Genomic DNA, 24888 nt, shown 5'->3' on the forward strand with positions numbered 1-24888 from the left:
TTCTTTCTTTCTTCCTTCCTTCATTTCTTCCTTCCTTCCTTCCTTCCTTCCTTCCTTCCTTCCTTCCTTCCTTCCTTCCTTCCTCCCTCCCTTTCTTCCTCCCTCCCTTCTTTCCTTTCTTTCCTCCTCCCTAACTTCCATTCTGACATTTTATCCAAGTCCATGTTTTATTTCTCAACTATATTTCTCTTTCTAACAGCAAAAGAGCCACATGAACTAGTGTTAAGTTGTATGCCATACAATTTTCCCTGGAGGTTAAATAGACTGATCCATTTCAGCAAAGTGGAAGCATCTAGAACTTCCCAATAAATGCAAGTCCACCTACTCCTTTCTGCCCTTGAACTTCAACTCCCTGCTGCGTTAATAATGACCCAGCTGTTTACTACTTGTACGTTTTATGACATATCTCTATATTATCACTCTCCATATGTGAGAGTATTGAGGCATAGTTAATTAGCCTAGTGTAGCAGCAGGGACCATGGCTCATTCCAGTATAGCAGGGCTTTGAGGATAGTTTTGTCTCTTTGCTTATTATTGGAGTCAATTTGTTTGGGGACAGTAAAAATGAGTTGGAGTTCACCAATAACTAAATATTGATCACTTAAAAAGCAGGGAAAAACAGGTGAATTTATACTGGCAGGTTCTAGATGCTTCTAATTTTCCTGGATTACTCAGCAGAGAATCCAGACTTTATTTTTTTTCGTCTCCTCATATCAACTCACTCCTAGTCATTTTGTTGTTCATTAGCATCTCCACATAAATCTAGATGATTGATAGTTCTAAGACTCCATTGTTGTCACTCATATATGCCAGGGGTTGGCAACCTATAGTATAGGAAATGAAATTGAATGAAACAGTAGCCTGAGAAATTAATAAAGAACATAATTTGATTTTGAAAATCTCTAACACAAGAATTGATAGCCTCACCTTACTGTTCACTGCATTCTGTTAAGTGGACTCTATTTGAAGGATTATGGAGGTAAGACCAAGTGGGGAACATAGACTGACCATGTCGTTATAGTAGTCTTTGCTCTTTTTCACTGTTACATTTATAGACATGAATCTATTGGAATCTATATGGTAGATTCAGGAATTCTTCAAAACCTGCCACTTCTGCTACTATCTTGTTACAGATGTGGTCTTTCTCCTTATAGATTTTAGAGATATAAGGAATCTTAGAAGTCATCTTGTCCAACAATCTCAATTGAATAATGGAAGCTGAGATGGGCAGTATCTTGCCCTGGGTTAAAGAGTAGCATCTGATCCAGGTCCTCTGTTCTAAAGCCAATTTTCTGTATAGGGCACCCCCTTTCTCAAGTCTTGTAAGCATGTGTGTTCTCCCTTTCCTGAAAAATTTGTGTTGTGGGGCATTAGTCTTAAATCAAATCACTTATGCTTGGGTGGTCGAGTTGTTCTTTTTGTTTTTATGTACTAATTAAGATGACTTCCCTAATAAGACGGTTGTGAGGAACATTCTTTGTAAAGCTTAAAGCTGTGATTAAGTTCTTAGCACCTTTCATTTGTCAGTTTTCTTATTCTCCCCTTTTAATCACAGTCAGAATCATAGGGTCTTAGACTTAGAGCTAGTAAGGAACTTGTAGACAAAATTAGTGTAACTCTCTTATCTTGCAGATGAGGAAACTGAGTCTCAGCGAGATAAACCAACTTGCCCAAGTCATACGACATGAGACAGGATTCACACTAATGTTCTTTGGATCCAAATCTATTGCTCTTTCCTTTGTGCCTCTGAATTTTTAGTCCCTTCCATTTGAATTGAATTATATCAAAGGAAATAAACATTTATTGAATACACACTGGAGGTAAAATATAAGCGAAAAGAAATATAATCCCTGTCCACAAGGAGCTTATATTCTAAGAAGGGAAGACACTACACAAATAAGAGCTAAAAGTGGGATTAGGAGGGAGAAGATACTGGTGTAGGGCCATGGCACCGAACTTTGGAAAGTCAGAAACAGAGCTGGGAGGGGAATGGAGGTGGCTGACATAGAATCTTCTCTAAAATGGAAGTCCAGTTATAACTGACCAGGAAGAGGAGACTGACAGGACAGAGATATGTCCTAGGCTGATATGGCCCAGGTGATGACATAACTGATTTCTAAGTCTCTATATTATCAGTGGCTTTGTATTCCTCCCCATGAATAATTCTTAAAAATAAATAAACAGTATTAACTTTGAAAATGTATCTTAATGAGAAAGATAATGCATCCTCTGGTCTATTGATCCAACTTCCATTTCTACTGGTGGACTCTATTTCCAGAGATCAGTTTGCCTACTTCTCCCCTAAGAGACTGGATAACTCTGAGGGACCTGGATTTCTAATATTAGCTTCCACGAGCCCCCATCCAATGCACCCATCCCAAATATGATTAACTAGTTGATATTAGTGGACTTTTACAAGAGGATATTTGCTGAGAAGGTATGATAAAGAGAAGTAACAAAAATATTTTTCAAACCAGATGCATATTCTTCCTTGTCCACAATTTGATTCTCAGGAATGATAGCTTATACTTATAGACTAAAGGTAGTCAGATGCACCTAGGAAGAACTTGTGGAGAAAGGGGTAGCTCATAAATCCTATTCCTAGGAATCTTTTTTTCTCTTCCTGGTGTCCCCAGCAAGAGTGCTTTTAGTATGATGTCAGAAATCAGTATAAAAGTTGTTCCCTTGCTCGGAGGGGTCTAGCTTTTTAGAGGTCAGAGTGTTTCAACAAACTGGCCGATGCACTGTTGACATAGATCAAGGTTTCAGATCTCAAGGTTTCCTCCTTGAAGGACTCAGCTCCTGCTATGATTCTAATGATCTCTGCTTTAACTAAGGTTGCTTAGGGGACCACTAATCACTTTTTCAACCTTTTAAGCTAACAGGTGTGTAATCCAGCTCATGCTGTCTCTGGATATAAATAGAAACAGAGGTGCCATGCACTTCGGGACTTTCAATAGCTAGGTTTGAGATAGGGTAAATCTCCTGATTACAGAAGGAGTTGCTAAAATCTCAAACTAATAAAGAGGTCACTTTCTCATGGAAATTGTATGAGAACAAATTTTCCAGAATGGAAATGAAATACAGTGGTTCCAGGTAAAGATCATCGGATAAATGTCAAAACAAAATAAAAACCCCAAAACTAAACAAGAAATAAATGTTCCATCTCCCAAAGACTCAGCATTGCTTATGTTTACTGGAGTGGAAATTGATGTATTCTTATGCCATAAAAGCACTATGATCATCTGCATTGCTTTCTTTCTCTTTCCCACAGTGCATACCAATTAAAGGCCTTGGATTTGTGCTTGGAGCCTATAAGTGCAATTGCAAAGCAGGATTCTATCATCCCCGAGTCTTTTCAGTGAACAGCTTTCAGAGTAAGTGCCTTTTACTTGTGTATATTTTTTAAAAAAAGGAAAACATTAATAATTCAATCCTCCTTTTATCCTTGTCAGGGTTATATAGTAAATTCCCAGTGGCCTGCAACTCTGGAATTATATAATCACTTAAGGAGTTTTAGCTTGGGGTTTGTCATCCAGGAGACTCTGGAGAACTCAATAAAACATACCTTCTTTAAGCATATTTGATTTATAAATAAATTAAAATGACATGAAAAGAAACCTAGTGACTAAAGAAGAAAAAATTTAGACATCATTTGATGGGGATTGGGGAGGGAGATAGATCACGGATGGGAGGCAGAGGGAGATTTTGCTACAAAAATAAACATAAAATTCATTTTGCCATTTTTACTAGGGCAAATTGAGTCCTTTATCTTTTTTTTCTGCTTGTGTTAAGAATCTTTTTGTCAACTTAAAATATAGTAAAGGTAGGAAAGGTTTCATGGATCTTTTTGATAATTTCAAATAGATTTTAATAGAGTAACCACTAAGGAAACAATTGGCACTGTGAAGAAGTAAATAACATGACACAGGGCACCTTGAAAATTAGTGTAGACTGGAAGCTTAGGGCCTTGATTTATAAAGACCTATGGAGAGAAAGAGAGAGAAATTTGTTCAGATTTTGGACTGGATCTCCCTTTGTCTTACTGCTAAAATGCTCAAGGAGAAATGGAATTTTGGGTTGTCATGACCATGTTACTCACTCATTTGAGTTTTTAATAATCTCTAAGAAGATCCTAACCCTTTATTATTGTAACTTTAATAAATTTTCACTGTAACATGAAAGTTGCAACATCGCTTCACCTATATACTTAGATCTTACTAACTTTGTTTAATGATAATACAAAAGTAAGATGGTGGGCAATTCTCAGTGTGGTCCATGATACTAAGGTGGTTCTGCATGTCCAGGTAGACTCTCTTTCCTAGTCTTTGAGTTACTAGTACTTTTGTTCTTAAATTCTGAGATGAGGCAATCTGAAAACAGGACCGAGAATTCTTTGGTAGAAGGCAACACTTTCTTCGGAAGTTACAAAGGGAACTTCCAAAGATCCAGGAGTATGTTCCTTCTGACCTAGGGAAGGTAATGGGCCAAATGAGGTCTGAGGAACAAAGCTTAGCTTAGGAAGCTGAGAAGCCTGAAACCAGACTATTTTCTTGTATACTTATTTCTAATGAACTTATTATTATTTCTGAATTCATATATTCATTTTTTATCAATACTGCAGAAAAGGCTATTGTACTCCTGTGTCACAGACACACGTATAAAGGGAGGAGATGATAGGCAGCTTGTCACTGCTTAGAGATGACCATTTCTTTGGAGACTAAGGAAACCGATGGCAACAACAGGAGATGTTGGTTGCACTGAATTTTAAGGGGTCTTTAGGGACTGGGATAGTTACATGGTGATGTGGCAAGAGTACCAGGTCTGAGTCTGGAAGACCTGAGTTCAGATCTTGCCTCAGACACTTAACTGACAACTATATCATTAGTTAATGAATAATATATATATATATATTTATATATTTATTTATGTATATATATAATTAATCTACATAATAATATATTATCTATAATATAACAAATTATAATTAGTATAATAAATGATATAAATAATTAACTATGTCATCCTGGGCAAGTCACTTAACCCTTTTGCCTCGGTTTTCTCATCTATAAAATAAGCTGGAAAAGGAAATGCCAAGCCACACTTTATTATCTTTGCCAAGAAAACTCCAAATGGGGTCATGAAGAGTCCAACAAGACTGAACAATAAGAACAAAGAATGGAGCCAACCTCAAACAACTGAGCATAAAACTCTGTGTGTGTATATATGTATGTGTTTGTGCCTAAAGTTAGCTGAATATAGCAAATTAAGGAAACTTCTTCACAGGACTCAAACTCTTGTTGCATTTTATTAGCAAACTCTGTAGCTTAATATTTGATAACATATCTTTGTTCCCATTGTCAGATCAATTCTTTTGCACCTTTCATGATAATGATAACAAAATTAACAATAACTATAATAATAATAAAATCAAATAAAAACAAATATTTAATATTTATAGTATTTATTAAATTTGTTATATTTATAAAAATAAATAATAATGATAATAAAATTATATTAAAATAAAAAATATAGGCATCTAGAATGAAAATAGAGACCTGGAGCTGGATTCAGGAAATTCAAATGTGACTTAATGCACTTACTAGTTATTTAATCCCTCTGTGCCTCAGTTTTCCCTTTTGCAAACTGGGTATAACAGCACCTACCTACCTGGATTGGTTTGAATATCAAACACTACATAAGGGCAAGATATTAGTTTAATGCCTTAAGACTTAAGATGTACATTACATTTATCAATCGATCAATTGAGTTATTTGTGAATTGCTTACCATATGCCAGGCATTGTGGGGAATCTTGAGAGAAATCAGGTGAATGAGAGATGAGGAGACAAGGAAGACAAGTGCAGAGACACAAAGATGGGAAGATGGAATGTCATGTATGAAGAATAATATAAAAACCAGTATGTTTGGATCCTAGTGTGAGCAGAGGAGAGAAATGGGTATGAATATGGGAAGAAGAGGAACAACAGGCTATGAAGAACTTTTAAATACCAGAAGAAATATATAGCTAGTTGGCATAGTGGATTAAAAGATCAATTTGGAACCAGAAGTTCCCATCAGTGTGGTGCTGACAAGCCACTTCACTTTTCTCAGGCTCAGTTTCCTCATCTATAAAATGGGGATGATAGTACCACTTGGCTCACAGGGTTGTTGTGAAAATCAATTGGGAAGTACAATATAAATTCTAGCTGTTACTATTATTACTATTTCTTATTATATTTGATCCTACAAGTTTTAGAGCTTTGCTGGATTTTGTTGAGTACACAGGTGACATGATCAGACTTGCATTTTAAGGAAATACTTGGCTGCAATATGGTGCATGGATTGGAAAAGGGAAGAACTTGAAGAAGGGAGTCTGGTTAATTAAATGGCAATCACAATAGTCCAAGGAAGAAGTAAGGAAATTCTAGGGTAGAAGTTGTGAGAATGAAGAGAAGAAATATGCAAAAGATGTGGAAAAATAGAAATAAGATTTGGCAATTTAACAGTGAGTGTGAGGGAGGAGCTTGGGATGATATCTAGGTTCTGAATCTGGGAAACTAGAAGAATGATGACATTCTCAACATTAATAGGGAAATTGGGAAGAAGTATAGGTTTTGGGGAAAAGATAATGAGCTCTGTCTTAGATATGATGGCTTAAGAACCCTTCAGAACTTGGTCCCTTCTACTTTCTAATCTCCTACACTGGACTTTCCTATCTTGCTCCTTTCCTGTCCCCTACACCAGATTTCTTACTGTTTCCTTCCCAACATTGCATCCCTGGACTCCTCAATTTTACAATAGCTGACCCCTATGCCTGGAATGCTATCCTTCCTCACTTCTACCTTCCTAGGTCCCCTGTCTTCTTTCAAGACTTATAAAAATCCTCAGTTTAAAGATGGCATTTGAGCTATTTCCCTACTCCTCTACCCTCACTCTACCACCAGTACATCCTTCTGGGAGTAAATGTAATTTCCACTCCTCATCCATTTTCATAGAATCCCTGAAATCTTTCCATAGACTATAAAGAGTCTATGGACATCAGACCAAGAATCTCTGCTTTGGTCTTGGAGCTCTCCCTAACCCCGTATTTTTTAATAACTAGGATGAATTCTTTTATTTTATTTTTCTCCTCCCTCTCTCCTCACATCCTTGTGTCTTGTCTCTTCTTTTATATTCGTTTAAAACATCTTCTAACTCTACACAGGTATGCCCCCTCTGAAATCATTATGTCACCTGGTTCAATCAAATGTTTTCCCTGACTTCCAATATGGCAGGGATCCAGCTCTCCTAATGCAGATTCCTCTGAGATTCATGAATTGTGTTAATATATGTTCAAAGCCTACTTCACCTTGGGGAGTCCCATTGATCTCTACAACTTTTAAAAGACTTGAGAACTTGCAATTCTACTTGAATACATTTTAATTTTGTCCCTTGCCTTTGGATTTGGGGCAGCTCCCCACTAATCAGTCCTCAGGCACTTCTTAAGTGTCTACTGTGTTTCAGACATTAATGGTAGGCAAGTTTGATAAGAAGGAATAGATTTCCCTATATAAGCCCCACTTCTGATATTCCAAGCACTTTGCTATGTTTGGGAGGGAGGGAGAGAGACAGACAGATAGACAGATTGAGACAGATTTCTAACACTACTAGAATTAACTGATTATTCTTTAATCAGTCATCCTTTTTTAGTGGGCAGAGATCTATTTTCTTCCTTTTTCTCTGGGTGAGGAGAAGAAAGATTATTACAAAAAATCTTAGCCCAAAGTCTATGAGTTTGTTTAAAAATTTATTCACTGTATTTCAGTATAATTAGTATACTTTGTGACCCTCTCTACAAATTTTATTTACTCATTCATTCATTCATTTATATGAATAAAATAAATATTTATTTATTTATGCATTTAAAATATTTAAAATAACAACAAAATAATTCTTCTGAGAAGGACTCCATGGTCTTTAGCAGGCTGCCAATTGGCTCCATTACATAAGGAAGTTCAGAATTTCAGGTTTAAAGTTTGAGAAAAGTCTACTTCCTTGGACTTGAGTAAGTAAGTCTCATTGAGTCAGGCTTCCAAACCAGGAAGAACAGTAGCAGCATGATTAAATGAGTCTAATGCTGCATTGGAAGCAGAGAATTCTAATCCTCATTAAAATAACAACTAATATAAGCGCCTGACATTTATGGAACACTAACATTTGCAGAGCATCACAGGGTTCCTAGAGCAAAGGAGACCTGAATTCAAGTCTTGCCTCAGCTATTTACTAGTTGTATGACCTTAGACAAGTCACTTTATCTCTGGGCTTCAGCTTTCTCATCCGCAAAATGAGGAGATTGGACTAAATGAGCTCTAAGGTCTCTTTGCAGCTCTGAAATAATTTAATCTTCACATCAATATTGTGAGTTGTCAGAATCCAGCTACAGTGAGTTATTACAGATATTCTTCTTCTTCCTATTTTATAGAGAAGGGATCTGAGATTAAGTGAGTGGTTATATGACTTATCCAGAGTTACACAACTAGTAAAAAGTATGAAGTAGGATTTAGATCCAAGTCTTTCTGACTTCAAACCTATCCTCAGGGATTCCTTCAGTAGCCAGAGAGACAACAGGTATACCCTATTATTTTTGGCATAAAGTACAAAAGGGAGGAGGAAGGCCACAAAAAATAAACAGAGGGAAAAATTATACCTAGCACTTATTTATAAAGCAGTTTTACAAATATCTCATTTGATTCTCACAACGACCTTGGAAAGCAGGTACTATTATCGTCTCCATCTTATAGCTGGGCAAACTGAGGCAAAGAGAGTTTAATGAATTGCCCAGGGGTTACACAGCTTGCCAGAATCGAAGATTGGAGAGAGTAACCTTACCTACTTTGCTGTTTTGCATAGAATCAGCCTGGTACTTGATCTTTCTGGGTCCTATTAGAAGAAGATATGATAAAGTTCAAATCCTTTAGACATCAGGGGGAATATTACTCTAATCTTTGCCAAAAATGTGAAGACGAGCAACTCAAAATCTTTATCTAGTTCTAGGCCTGCTGTGATCTAAAGGTTTTGTGCTAACTATTAAAGAAATGTTCAAATGACATGTTAAAACATTGTACTGGCAGCTTAGGGACCTTGTTTCTGGCAGCTTTCCTGAAACTGTGGGTCATGGTTAAGCTAATGGAATTTGACATGTATATAACACCAGGATTCCAGAATGACCAAGTACTGATATACAGCTGTCTCTTCCAATTGAGACTCTTAACTCCCAGGTTAATGAGGGACTGCCTCATGACAACCCTACCTTCCCCATGCATCCCCATCTGTCTCAGGATAAATTCAGTTTTCAGGGAAAATGTCCTTACTTTTTTTAGGGGAAATACTGCAATTCAGATTTATTTGCTTTCTAGCTTGGCTTTGACTGATATATCTTTCAAGGTGGTCTGAGTCTCACAAAGGTACATGGCTTGCAAATTACTGAAAAATATAAACAGATATCCTTATCTGAAAAACTCTGGGGCTAGAGACCTGATTGTCATATTAATAGGAGTTTTGGGGAAAGAATTTGGAATTTGTTAGAGCAGAGGTTCTTCCACTCACCATAGATTTCTAGGGGTCCATGAAACTGAATGGGAAATAAAGTTCTAATTTCATTTTCATTAGCCTCTAGTTAAAATTTAACTTTTCCCTCCATTATGATTTTCTTTCCAAAACGTTATTTTTAGGAGTCGTTTATAGTCTTTACTAGACCATGGAAGGAGCCCATCACACAAAAAGGTTAAGATCACCTGCTATGGAGAATCTGTTTTTTCAGAATTGAGGAAGGAAGGAAGGAAACTATGAAAATATAGGTAGAGCTTAGAGGATTCCTAGGTACCTATATTACTAATGATTCCCTTCCTACCTCTAGCCCTAAATAAAATAAAGTCATCCTTTTCATTGTAGGGATTTTGAATTGATATATATTGCCTGAAATAATCTGTATCAAGGAAGTGAGACTTTGGATTGGGGATGATAAGATAAGGGAGATTGCCAGCTTTGGAGTATGGAACACTTTGAAATGTAGGACTGGTCTGGGTCAGGGGCTGTAATCAGGGGCTTAAATCAGTATTCAAGTATCAGGGACACCTCAGTTGATCTAGTGAGAGGATCACAGTAAATAGGCTGGAAAGGTGAAAAGGACAAACCTTGCTCATTTCCAAATTTTGGCTAGGACTGTCTGCCAGGAAAGGGGGAAAACCTTTGTCTTCCTTTCCTGCCTTTTATCTTATGTGGCACTACTTTCAGGACCTAGAACCCCACTGAGTACTATAGTTTGGCTTACAATATGTGTTATATGAGAACCTTTTGTGTGCTCCTCTGGCAACCTAAGCATTTGGTCTTAATGTATGTGGATACTCAGTGGATAATCACAAAAAATTTTTAGATTTCTAAGGGATCTCAGTGACCATTTATCTAACCTGAATCAGAATGAAAATCTTCACAGCATCTCTAAACTATGATATCAGTAGTCATCTACGTCTGGACTAAAAATATCTAGCCTTGAGGGATTCTATTCCTCTTTCAGATTTCCAAGGAAGTCCATTCCTCTTTTGAATAGCTCTAAATGTTGGGAAGTTTCTCCTTTCATCCAGGTGAAAACTGCCTTCCTGAAACTTCCTCTCTTTGTTTCTATTTTAATTTTCCTGGGCTAAAGATTAATAAATCTAAAGTCTCTTGTTACAATTCTTCAAATGTTTGAACACAGCCACCATCTTCTTTTCAATATTTTCTTCTCCAGGATAATTATTCCCAATGCCTTCCTCTCACCCTACAATAGATTTCTACTTGGTATCATTGCATTAAGTCTCTCCTCTCTCTGATCCTTCAACACCGCTGACAAACTGAATATTCTCACACTTGACCTTGTTATTGCTCTGCTTCTGCTTCCCCATGGGCTTGATAGTAAGCTTTTTTGCCTTATCTAGTTGGGAACAAGCCCATCTCAACTAGGTCCTCAGCAGTTACTATCATCTCACTCTCCAAACACTACTTCCCTCATATAAATCAAAAAGCCAATACTCCATTCCTGTCTCCTCCACAGGTCTAATGAGTGAGCCTTTTGCCTTGAGGGGCTAGGAGTCAGGTCAAGACATCGACTTCCATGAGTCTCATCACCAGGCCTTCTTTGATTAGAATTTAAACATATATATGTGTATATGTTTATATGTATACACACAGAGACATGTATATACATACATACATACATACATATATATATTTCCTATGCATTGTACCTCTCAATGAAGCTCAAGATGACAAACTTTTCAATATTGTCCATCATTCCATTTCTGGTTTGATTACTCTTTGGGCCCCATCATTCAACCAGCTCTGAATCATCAACCCAACTATACAAACATCTAAGAAAAAGTGGCTTCTTTCTGTATGAAAAAAGAAAAAGAATGGTACCCCAGGGAAAAGAGTCTGGATTGGGAGTTGAGAAAGCTGATTGGTGAATGGTACTGATTTTATTAGATTTTAGTACTTGAAACCAAATAATCATATCAGATTAACTAGTGCCTAGTAGAGAGTTAAGGGAAAGAAATAATATAGGATATTCTGAAAATATCTCTGTACTTTAATAAGCTTTAATGAATCAATGTGAATACTTCTTCCTGTAGTACTGTCTATTCACATCTTGACATCCTGTCCTAGTCATCCATTTTCTCCCATTAATTCTCTCATAAGTGGTTGACCCAATGTACTGGAGGTTTCCCCTAGGTCACTTGATATTACATGAATACTTGTGGAATAGTTTTCAAAGAATATATTCTAGAGTATGGAAGGAATTAAAGTTCAATTTCAATTAGGAAATATTTCAATCATCAAATAATCCAAAAATCTCAACTAGTTTAGGATTCAAAGTTTTAATACCACTTCTTCAATTGGTGATTCTCTGGAGTTTTGAGTATATACAATTATATTTTGATGCCATAATATTATATACTATGCCATAATATTATATAACATTATATACTATGTTTTTTCAGCTATTCTCCAATTTGGGAAACATTTTATTGTCAGCATTTTCCTTTTGACAACTGATGTTGCTGAAAACACTTTGCTCATACAGATTTTTTTCGTATCAATACATTTCTTGGGTTATAATTCCAAGTGGAATCTCTTGGTCAAGGCATCTGAACAACTCAGTATCTTTTTTTGCAAAATTGTAAATTGTTTGCCAGATTTCAAGTTTCTGCCACCAGTGAATAATGTTGCCTTTCTTTCCATACCCCCCCAGCAATTAATTTTCCCATCCTTTAGCATTTTGTTTCCTTGTTGGGTGAAAATGAATATTTCATGTTTTTTTCAATTCTCCTTTCTCTGTTTATCTCTTTAGGTTGCAATTGATAGTTTATATTTCCTCATATGAAAACCATTTATGTCTTTGGACCACTTTTAAACAATAGTTCTTTATCTTATATATCTGTGTCCATTCCTCATAAATTTTGATTTTTAATTATTTAATGTAGCACTTTCCTTTCCTCTAACTCATATCTTTTCTTCTGATTTTGGCTGCGTTGAATTTATTTGCCAAAAGTTTCTAATTTTTATGTAAGATGGATTGTTTATTTTGTGAGCTTTTCTACCCCTTGTCATTAAAATTTTTCCTTATCTATAACTGTGAATGATATAACCTATTTTCTTATTGTACTGATTTTTACGATTTATTTTATTTCCCTGTTTGGAATTTATTAGAGTAGAAATTTAACATACTAATATAAATTGATCTTTAGACAAAACTGCCTTTCAGTTTTTCTTTTTTCTTGCCCAATAGAGAGTGTTTTCCAGTTGTTTGTGTTTTAAATATTGTTGAAAAACTAGGCAAATATGAAATCATGCTTATCTAATCCATTTTTCTTTATTTCCTTCTTTATTTTTTATCCAGTACCAGATAATGTTGATAATTATTGTCAATTAGTCAATAAGCACTTACTATCTACCAAGTATTTGTTAGAAACTTTACTAAGTGTAGGAAGATAAAGAAATACCAAAACATACTTTCTGCTCTCAAGTAGCTTACTTTTAATGGGGGAGACAATATAAAGAAAACTTCTTGTTGTTTAGTGTTTCAGTCATGTCCAATTCTTTGTGATCCCATTTTTTTGTGTTTTTTTTTAAGAGATACTAGAGTGGTTTGCCATTTCATTCTCCAGTATCTGCATTGAGAGTAAATGAATTTTCAAATCCAGACTGTGGGCTTTGGAATTTAGTCTTTGTTTCTATACCTGGTTATTCTAGCAAGACTTTGGTTTTTAAATTATTCATATCATTATTACCACTGTTGTTTTTGTTAAGTCATTTCAGTCATATCCAATTCTTAATGACCCCATTTGGAGTTTTCTTGGCAGAAATACTAGAATGTTTTGTCATCTCCTTCTCCAGGTCATTTTTAAGATGAAAAAATGGAGATTAACAGGTTAAATAACTTAACCAGTGTCACACAGCTTGTAAATGCCTGAGATCAGACTTGAATTCTGGAAGATGAGTCTTCTTGACTCCAGGCCCAGAACTCTATCTACTCTGCTATCCAGCTGCCCCATTGTTAATTGTTATTATTACTTGCATTTATATAGTGCTTTAAGATTTTCCATGGGCTTTAAAATACTATCTCCTTTGATCTTCCCAATAATTTAATCAGACATCATGGCATTTGGTCCTTCAAACAATCCTGGACAGTAGATGCTGCTATTTCCTCCATTTTGCAGATGAGAAAACTGAAGCTTAAAGAGTTTAAGTGACTTGTCCAGGATTACAAAGAGTGTCTGCACTAAGATTGGAGATCAGTTCCTCCTGGCTTTAAGTCTAGGCATTTATTCACCCTACCATCTAGTAGTCACAGACAGGTGAAAACCCATATATAAGTTCAAATTAACTAATGTTTCCCACTTAAACCAGTATTTGGGTTGTCAGAAATATGCCTAGAATCTCAGCTCTTGAATCTCCTAGCTGTTCTTCTGTCAATGGTTAGAGTTTTATTTAGGCTACATTTTAATTGTATTGATTAATTGATAAATTAATAAATTTGATAAACTTAGCCTAAATGTAGTATAGCTCAATACATGTCTACCACTTGTTGACCTCTATCTTATTTTTGTCATTTGATCATACCAAGAAGTGTAGATAACTAATATCTAAGGCTTGTTTTCCAAATGGTGCCCCATGATTACCCCAGGCAAGCTGATAGGAGTATCATGAGAGATTAAAAAATTTGGAGAGAAAGACTGCAATACTGTATAACCGTGGGATACCTCAAGAAGGTACTAGCTTGAGAGAGTTTATGGTTTTAGTATCAGATACCACTAACTTCCTTTCAATCTCATTTTTGAGTGTTTTAGATGTATTTTTGTCTCCTTGTAATTTTAGCTATGCCAATAACTTCTTAAACCTTTTCATTTGTGACATCTTTTCAGACCAGTTGCTGTAATAAAAAGCAAGTACCTCATTAAAATCATTATGGAAATGGGAAATGAGGGTGGGATTGTTCAGTCTGGTTCTAAGGTCTGAGAAGCTGTATGGCCCTCAAAAGGTACACACATAGTAAGTAAGCCCGATTATTTAAAAGTGAAATAAAAATGTTATTTCTTTCAATTTATTTATATTAGTTTTTCAAATGACTTCTAAGTAGTTAGGACATAAATATGTATAAAGTTGTTTGTACCTAACAAATGGAACTATTAGGTATTTATTTTGACTTGGGGCATTGAGAAAAAAATTACTAAAATGTTAAGGTAACTGGGAACCAGGAAAATTTAGGAACTTCTGATCTATTGCCTTGAAGCATGTGGTTTGGGATAGTAAAAAATAATAGCTGTTATCTTTCCCTAAGGATACTTCATGAGGGTATTATTATCTCAAAGCAGCAACTTATGATATTCTCCTTTCAGTTCAAATGCATCAAATTCAGCATATGGGGGAAGAGATGATTGGGGTATTTATATTAATAGTCAATTCAAATTTTCTTTTAAAATCTATAACGAGATAGCAAAGGCTGAGGCTGAAATAATAGGGACTGATACCTAGACATGTAATTAGGTAGAGATTATTGGAATTTGGACCCATGACACTGACACCCAGGAGGATAGGTTCCAATTCTTCTTCTGGCTTAGATTTACTACCCATAAGGCATACTATCACTCACCCATGCCCTAGGGTTACCTTAATTTATTTTTGTATCTCCTGAAACCATGTCACTTTTCTCTAGGGTATGTAAGCAGAGCTTTTTGTATGAGGGTCAAAATCTCTGTCTTTAAGAATTACTGTATTCTTTTGGGGCTCTGTTGTGCTGCTGTCAGGTCTGGGTACCTATGGCATGTTTTTCAAGGTTGTATCTTAGATCAATAAAGCCTTCCTTACCACAAGTAATCACCTTCCCTCCTCCTCCTCCTCCTCCTCTCCTCCCCAAAACAAATTTCCTCTAAGGCACCAACATTCTTGGTTAAGAGACTTATTGCTCTACTAAATTCCATTGTTTTGAGTTCCAGCTGGAGTTCCAGCTTTTGTTTGCCCCCAATTCTCCCTTCCTCTGCCTGGAATTTGGTAATATGTAGGAGGACTGGAGAAGAAAGAACATGTGGTATGGCAGCTGAAGAAGATGTGGGAATGCGATGAGGCTTTATCTCTACTAGGGTATGAAAATTCATGGAGAGGAATCATCTTTTCTATTTACCTGTGGAATTCATAATTCATAAAATTATTTCTGACTTCATTCCCTCAAATGACTAGTTTAGGTATTCTTCTGAAAGTATAGTTTGGTCAGAGTTTATGCTAAGGTGAAAATGATCTGATATATGCCAGGTATAATTTTTTTGAAATGTGTGGAAAGTGAATGGTATGTAATAGCTGCAAAAAATCCAGTCAAGTCCTATTCTGGTATGTAATGTTTGCAAGGAGATTTGGGATCCTTGAAATCTATGCTAGTAGAGCACAAGTTCCCAAGTGAGAAAAGCTTTGAATGCAGTGTCAATAATAGTTTTCTCCAGAAGTCTATCATATCTAACTTTTCCGTGAACCATATTCATCTTCTTAACATCTTTCTTGTTTATTTTATGGCTAAATTTACCTAACTCAGAGAAGGGAAAGTTGAAATCCCCCCACTAGTAAAGTTTTTCTATTTCCTCCGATAATTCATTTAACTTTTCCTTTAAAAAATTGGATGCTATACTATTTAGGGACAGCTAGAGGGTACAGTGAATAGAATGCCAGATCTAGAGTTAGGAAGACTCTGTTTTGTGAGTTCAAATTTGGCCTAAGCCATTTACTATTTGTTTGACCCTGGACAAATTGTTTAACTCTACTTGCCTCAGTTCCTCATCTGTTAAATGAGCTGGAGAAAGAAATAGGAAACCACTTGAGTATTTTTGCTAAGAAAGCCCTAATTGAGACCATTGAGAGTCAGATGCAACTGAAATGACTAAATAATAAAGCCATTTGATGCATATATTTGGTATTGATATTACCTCATTGTCTTTGGTGCCTATTTGCAAGTGTAGTTTTCCTGCTTATCTCTTTTAATTAGGCCTATTTTTGCTTTTGTTTTGTATGAGATCATGATTGCTACCCTGGCCTTTTTTATTCAGTTGAAGCATAGTATATCAGGTTCCCAACCCTTGTTTTAACTTTGTATCTGTCTGTTTCCAGTCTTTTTACTATAAACAACATATTGTTGAATTCAAGTTTCTGATCCATTCAACTATCTGTTTCCATTTTATGAGTGAATTCATCCCATTTATAACCACATTATGATTATTAACTGTGTATTTCCTTCCATTTTATTTCCTTCTGTAAATTCTCTCTCTTTCTTTTTATCACATCCCTCCTCTAAAGACTGTTTTGTCTCGCGCCACTGCCTTCTTTTATTTGCTCTCTCTTTTTTTTTAACATTTAATAATATTTATTTTTTAGAAAATTTAACATGGTTACATGATTCATACTCTTACTTTCCCCTTCACCTCCCAACCCCCCCCCCAAGCCAATGTGCATTTCCACTGGTTTTAACATGTGTCATTGACCAAGACCTATTACCAAATTGTTGATAGTTGCATTGGTGTGGTAGTTTTGAGTTTACATCCCCAATCATGTCCACCTCAACCCATGTGTTCAAGCAGTTGCTTTCCTTCTGTGTTTCCACTCCTGCAGTTTTTCCTCTGAATGTGGGTAGCGTTCTTTACCATAAATCCCTCAGAATTGTCCTGGGTCATTGCATTGCTGCTAGTATAGAAGTCCATTACATTCAATTTTACCACAGTGTATTGATCTCTGTGTACAATGTTCTTCTGGCTCTGCTCCTTTCGCTCTGCATCAATTCCTGGAGGTCTTTCCAGTTCACATGGAATTCCTCCAGTTTATTATTCCTTTGAGTGCAATTGTGTTCCATCACCAGCATATACCACAATTTGTTCAGCCATTCCCCAATTGAAGGGCATCCCCTCATTTTCTAGTTTTTTTGCCACCACAAAAAGTGCAGCTATAAATATTTTCATATAAGTCTGTTTATCTATGATCTCTTTGGGGTACAAACTCAACAATGGTATGGCTGGATCAAAGGGCAGGCATTCCTTTATAGCCCTTTGAGCATAGTTCCAAATTGCCAGCCAAAATGTTTGGATCAGTTCACAACTCCACCAGCAATGTGTTAATGTCCCAATTTTGCCACATCCCCTCCAACATTCATTACTCTCCCCTTCTATCATTTTAGCCAATCTGCTAGGTGTGAGGTGATACCTCAGAGTTGCTTTGATTTGCATTTCTCTGATTATTAGAGATTTAAAACACTGTCTCATGTGCTTATTGATACTTTTGATTTCTTTATCTGAAAATTGCTTATTTATGTCCCTTGCCCATTTATCAATTGGGGAATGGCTTGATTTTTATACAATTGATTTAACTTCTTGTATATTTGAGTAATTAGATGTCTGTCAGAGTTTTTTGTTATAAAGATTTTTTCCCAGTTTGTTGTTTCCCTTCTGATTTTGGCTGCATTGTTTTTGTTTGTACAAAAGCTTTTTAATTTAATATAATCAAAATCATTTATTTTACATTTTGTAATTTTCTCTAACTCTTTCTTGGTTTTAAAATCTTTCCTTTCCCAGAGATCTGACAAGCTCTCTCTCTCTTATCAACCTCCCTTTCATTTATCCATTCCCCCCTTCTATTTCTCAGTTAAATAAGATGAATTATGATTATATATTCATGTCTACTTATCTATCTATCATTTTTGAAACAATTTAGATGTGATTGAGGTTTTTGTCGCCCATTTTCCATCATTTTCATTCCTACTATAAAAGTTTTTCCTTGTCTGCTTCTTTTTTGTGAGATAATTTCCTCCATTTCCCCTCTCTTTCCCCTTCTCCCAGGACATCCCTCTTTCTTGGCTATTCATTTTTCTTTTATTATCCCAACATAATCAACTCACTCTAACACCCTCTTTTTATAGATCACCTTTCTATATATAGAGAAAAACAGTTTAATCTTTTGAGTCCCTTATGAGTTCACTTTCATGTTTATCTTTAGGTCCTTTTGAGTCTTGTATTTGAAAGTTAAATTTTCTATTCAGCTCTTATGCTTTGATTAGGAATACTTGTAACTCCTCTATTTCATTGGATATCCATTTCTTCCCTTGAAAGGGTATACTCAGTTTTGCTGGGTAGTTTGTTCTTGGTTTTAATCCCAACTCTTTTGCTTGATTGTGCCTCAATGGTATTTGAATAGTTTCTTTCTGGCTCCTTGAAGTATATTATCAGGAGCTTTGGAGCTTTGGAATTTGGCTACAATATTCCTGGGAATTTTAATTTAGAGATTTCATGTGGTGATCAGTGGATTCTTCCAAATGCTATTTTTTCTGGTTCTAGTATATCAAGGCAGCATTTCTTCATAATTATTTTGAAATATGACTTCTAGACTTTTTAAAAATCATGGTTTTCAGTTAATCCAATAATTCTTAAATCACCTCTCCTCTATCTGTTTTCCAGGACAGTTGTATTTCTGATGAGATAGTTAATATTTTCTCTTTTAAAAAATTTCTTTTGAGTTTGTTTCTTGATGCTCATGGAGTCATTACTCATTACCTTTCACCTATTGAATTCTAATTTTTAGAAAACTATTTTCTTCAGTGAACTTTTGTGCCTCTTTTTCCATTTAGACAATTTTTTTACAGTTTTGTGCTTCTTTTACGAAGCCATTAGCTTCTTTCTTTCTTTCTTTCTTTCTTTCTTTCTTTCTTTCTTTCTTTCTTTCTTTCTTTCTTTCTTTCTTTCTTTCTTTCTTTCTTTCTTTCTTTTAAAAAAAAACCCTTTCTTTCCATCTTAGAATCAATACTAAGTATTGATTCCAAGGTAATAGAATGGTAAGGGCTAGGCAATTGGGGCTAAGTGACTTGTCTGGTATCACACAGCTAGAAAATGCCTGAGGCCAAATTTGTACTCAGAACCTTCCATCTCTAGGCCTGGTACTCTAACCACTGAGTCACCTAGCATCCCCTAATTGTCTTTTCATAATTTCTTTTCTTCTCATTTCTTTCCTAATTTTCCCTCTCCCACCCTTTGATTTTTTAAATTACTTTTTTAACTCTTCCAAGAATTTTTATTGGACTAATGTCCAATTCACATTTTTTTTCCCTTTGAAGATTTGCTTAGAGATGTTTTGACTTCATTGTCATCTTCAGAGCTTGTATTTTGATCTTTCTTGTCACCAGAGTAGTCTGGTCAGGTTCTTTTGTTGTTGTTTGCTCATTTTCCCATCCTATTTATTGATTTTGAACTTTATGTTAAAGTTGGTCTCTGTTCCCAGTGTTTCAACCTTTAGGCTTCTTCACACCACTGTTTTCAGAGCTAGTTCTAATGGTGTGGAAAATTTTGTTGTTTCCATGGTGGTGAGATCTGAGGAGTAATATGGTTATTACTCTTCTGGTTTTCATTCTGGTCTTTAGGAAGGGCCTCCAAACCTTGAGGCTGCAATTAATACCACTCCTAATGACCCCTGCTCCCTTGGGACTAGAAATGATACTATTCTTCAGGGTATCTCATCCCTTGTGACTGAAACTGATACTGTTCCTCAGGGCTCTTGTCCCCTTTTGACCAAATATTGCCCCCTTAAACCATAACCCAGATATGTGTATAGGTAGTAGATTTGCCAAATAGCATTTAGTCGTATGTCCAGTGCTAGCACAGGGGTCTCCTATAATTTCTTTCTGACCAGTTGTCAGATTCTTGATACTCCATAGAATGAATAATCACAAAATTTCAGAGTAGGAATAGACCTGAGAGTGCATACATTGATCTACACCTGAACAACAGCATTCTTCAGGTAAATCTGACAAGATGTCATCCAGCATTTGCTCAGAGACAAGAAGTTATGGGAAGAATACCACATTATGAGATTTTAGCCCATTTTTCCAAAATACCTTTCAACCATAGACTTTGAATGAATATTATCCAAATTAGGAAACAGAAGCAGCAGAATAATTTATAATTGCACTTGATTTTATACAGCTAAGCCAGTGGAAGAAACATTTTCAAAATTTCCTTTCTATCAACTGCTATTAGATTATAAATAGAAACATTTAATATGACTAGCTCATTGAATTCTATACTACCTGAGAAGGATCTGGTAACTTAGTAACATTTATATTTTGACCAAATCACTTTGGGACAGTATTATGTTTATCATGATTTTGCCTTCCTATGCATTTTTCCCCATACATAAAATTGTACTCTTTGGAATTAAATATGGGGCACTAAATGGGCCTATCAAGGGGGAAGAGAGAGAAGACAGGTTCAAAATACTGAAAAGCCTTGTTTTGTGTCCTTCATGTATTTATAGTTTGCTTGGGTACCATAAACCACCACTGGACAATGAAAAGAAAAAACAACAACAACAAAAAATCACCAAAAACTTTGGCAGAGCAACCTAGCTCTACAGACTAATGGAATTGGAGATTCCTAGAGAAATTCCAGGGAGATGGGTAAAGTAAATTAAGTGTAGTCAATAGCTTCTCAGTGTGATGGTGAGACTCTCAGAAAAAGGCAAATGGAGAAAATGATATAACTTTCTGGGTCTATCCAAGCCTTGCTTATTTCTGGGAGGTAGACATAAAATATTAGACAGAAGTTGACTGATTCATATGTCCTCTTGCTTACATAGAAGTGTCCCACATCATTAAAAAACAACAACAAGAAAACAAAACACCTTAGCTTCCATCTTAGAATCAATTCTGTGTATTGGGCCCAAGGTAGAAAAATACTAAGGTCTAGGCAATAGGAATTAAGTGGCTTGTTGAGGGTCACACAGCTAGGAATTATTTGAAGTCAGATTTGAACCCCAAACCTCCCATCTCTAGGCTTGATTCTTAATCCACTGCCCCAAGCATCCTCCTTCATTGATGGGATCTGAGGCAGCTCTATAAATATCCATACTGAATCAAGGACCTTGTGATTCAGAAATGATTACACAGGGGACCAGAATTAGGAAGATTAAAGGTAATCAATTTGAGATAGCAAAAGAAATGTAGATCTAGATGTCACCATCCAAATGATATTGGTAATAAAATTTCCTAGTAAGGGGAACCAAGGAAGGAAAGAAGTCAGCCAAACTGCCAAACTAGAGGCAGAAATTTGGGATTGAGTGTCCTTTTTTAACTTGAAAGTAAGGAAAACCTGCTTTACTTGGGTACCATTTAGTTTGGAGAGAGAAAAGAAAAAAAAGATAATTTTCTTTGGTATGTTTCTATAGGTATCCCTTTAATGTTGCAACTTTCCCTATCACGGTTTCGATATATCACAGGTCAGTATAAGAAATTAAATGGGAATTTTGGGGAATTTTTGTGGAAGTCACAGGTGACACATGAAGGCTAGCAGATGTCATGGAAAAAGTTAAGAAATCCAAAAAAGCATAAACTATATGTATAATAGTATTATATAATATCAACATTTTATCTCAATACCATAAATATACATAAATTATTTTCCTGTAAACACCACTAAAAGAAAAAGAAAAAAACTCAGACTTCTTCCCTAACCCAAAGGGATGGTCCAAAGTTTTTATATGGATTTTCTTTTGCCCCTACAATCTGGAATATCCACATATTTACAGTTTGTTCTCCATTGCATGTGTGTTTTTCTATCACAAAATTATAGAAAATGAATAACTGCTCTGAATCAAGTAGAAATTACTTACAAGATTAAGGTTTGCATAAAATTATGGTGTTTTGTGAAGATACCTAATGGCTGTCAACACTGTTAAAAAAAATCATTGTTGAAATGATAAGAACCTGAGATCTTTCCCCTTTGTCTCAATATGAGAACTTTCAGGTTCTATGAGTCCCTTTGTCTACTAGATTTTTTTCCTTAAATAACACAGGCATTATCCTTGAGTCAATGGGTATTCTACATCTGGAATAGTGGGGCCATGGTGGTACCAAAAAGAATCAACACAGAAAGAGATAGCAGTAATTCCTGCTTTTTGGTCCAAAACATGATTCTATTGATATCACAAGGGGAAAGGGACATAGAACTGATGTCCCTTCATAGAAAGTAGTTGTGCAGATATGTTTTAAGGGTGAAAAGTTGCATTATGGGGGATCTTTGTAGTAAAAGAACCATTTTTATGTAGATTCTTTTTTAAATCTATTTTTTCTATTGTTCATGAATCATCATTTATCATCTATATATCTATCTATCATGTCTCAATTCACCAAATGTTTGCCTCTTAAGGGTAAAGGAAATTTGATTTTAATCTTAGTTTAATTATAACCCCAACAACAAACACATTTCCGGTCTACAACCATGTTTGTTGATTGCTCATTGTAGAAAAGAGAAGCTGAGGGAAGGATAAACCTGGACATATTTGCATAAATCTTCACTTATAGTTTCAGGGTAATGATTTTTTCCCTCTCAGTATGGAATATTATAAGAGAGAGATGTCTTTGAAATGATGTCCAAGTAGTGCTAGCATTGTGGAAATCTATAGACCTTACAAAGTTCATAGGTTTGTGAAGAATTTGGAGATATAAATTGTATTATTGTGTGTATTTTAAATATTATTATACTTATTGTGTGGAAAAGGAGAAATAACTCCCTGGATCTACTCTAAATAAGCTAGTTTCCAGGCATTCTTGGTTGATGAAAGGGAATGGATTTTGGAAATAAAAATGGCCAATATTTATAGAGTACTTTAAAACTTACAAAATATATCTCCTGTGAGCCTTAAAACAACCTTATGAAGTAGGTGCTATCATTATCTTGATTTAATAGATGGGAAACTGAGGTCAATAAAGGTCAAGTGATGTATCTAGGGTCACGTGTTTAGTAGGTGACTGAGACAGGATTCAAACTTAGGTCTTTCCTGCTTGGAAGTCCAGCATTCAACCCACTTTGTCACTTAGCCATCTATCGATTGTTTTCTTTAAAGAAAATAGGTATATAGAAGTATAGTGGGGACTAGAAGTTATACTGGGAGAGAACTACTTTTATTTAGATCTTTTATGAGGAAAAAGGAGAATAGGGAAGGGATAAACTTTCAGGCATGTTTTATCAATTTAATTAAAAAGGAGAAAAGAAAATTGTATCGGTGGAGTCTTTATTCACAAGTCTGCAAAGGCCTGATATGATACTTTGAAAGTTTGAAAAAATTCCAAGGGAAAGTTTAGGCTATTGCTGAAAGTTGGTGAGTATTATTAAAATAAAAAATTCCCTTGTCTGGATCAAATGTTATAGGCACACTGGGGATTAACTCCAAGTTCAGGACTTTGTGATGAAAATGGCAGAGAAGGTTCGGCACCATGTGGGAAGATCTGCCAATTTTACATCTCCAATGACAGATCAGTTTCATAGGCTATTCTTTACACATACAAATGAGCAAAACATTTTTTTTAATTCTCAGATCTCTTTCCGCCTCTTAACCCCTAGTAATTCCTAGCCAAGCTTGCTTCTTTATTATCCAAGGTAATGGCCCAAAGTTAACATATGTGAAAGTGAACAGTGAATTTCTGTTTTGCTTCCAGATGATTCAGGGACAACCTGGTTCCCACCAGGAGGCCTGTGTTGAAATGGAAGTCTAGGAAATTGAAGCAAATGCTGAATAAACACACTAGGAAACCTAGTCTACAACTGTAATATAATTGGGAATGACAAATATGAAGAATATAAAGAAATGTGCAGAAATGTGAAATAACACAAAGTAAAACAAAATGGTTTCTTTAAGAGCCTATTAAAATGGATACAACCTAAGGGAGAAGGAAAACATGGCACTGTGTCCTTCTCATTGTTCCTTTTTTCATCTTATATAAGTATGTTCAGTGCCTAGCTCAGGGCTTAGCTCATGGTAGGCATAAAATGCCAGTGGATCCAATTGGTTGTGCCCATTTTAATGGGCCCTACTCTCCAATGAACAGCATCCCACTAGGATCTCAGACTTTACTGCTGGCTCCCCCAACTCTCATAGGTAGACTTTTTGCCTTACCCTGCAGGGATTTAGGCCTCTATAACACTTCCTGAATTATCTTCTTTCTCATTTCTTAGCTCCTCTCTATCTATGGCCCTCCCTCATTAGAATGTAAGTCCTTAAGGGTAAGGTCTGTCTTGCTTATGTTCATATCATTAGCATTTAGCTAATTTAAAGTGCTTATATCTCTCTTTCTGTCTATCCATCTCTATATAGATGTTTGCTGATCTATTCAATTTTCTATTCAAAATTTTTTTTGTAGTTTTAGTTACAGATTTATTTATCTCCTGAAGTGTGCCCATGCTTTTTAGAAAGTCAGTTGTTGGACAGTTTAGTTCATGTCTACAAAAATGCAAGACAAATTTGGCTTTGTGTTAAAACCTCAGGGAACCAGGATATTTTCTGCTGCATCAGTCTCTTAGGA

General features: G+C 35.7%; 1 protein-coding gene across 1 annotated transcript in view; it reads left to right on the forward strand.

Annotated features, from left to right (window-relative positions):
* GPR158 (G protein-coupled receptor 158) overlaps positions 1-24888 on the forward strand; it is a 428886-nt gene that overhangs the window by 190388 nt on the left and 213610 nt on the right. The window contains 1 exon segment of the mRNA XM_044678198.1: positions 3275-3377. Within this exon segment, the coding sequence (XP_044534133.1) occupies positions 3275-3377 (103 nt within the window).

This window comes from Gracilinanus agilis, chromosome 5 (assembly GCF_016433145.1).
Source record: "Gracilinanus agilis isolate LMUSP501 chromosome 5, AgileGrace, whole genome shotgun sequence".
In the NCBI taxonomy this organism is placed as follows: domain Eukaryota; kingdom Metazoa; phylum Chordata; class Mammalia; order Didelphimorphia; family Didelphidae; genus Gracilinanus; species Gracilinanus agilis.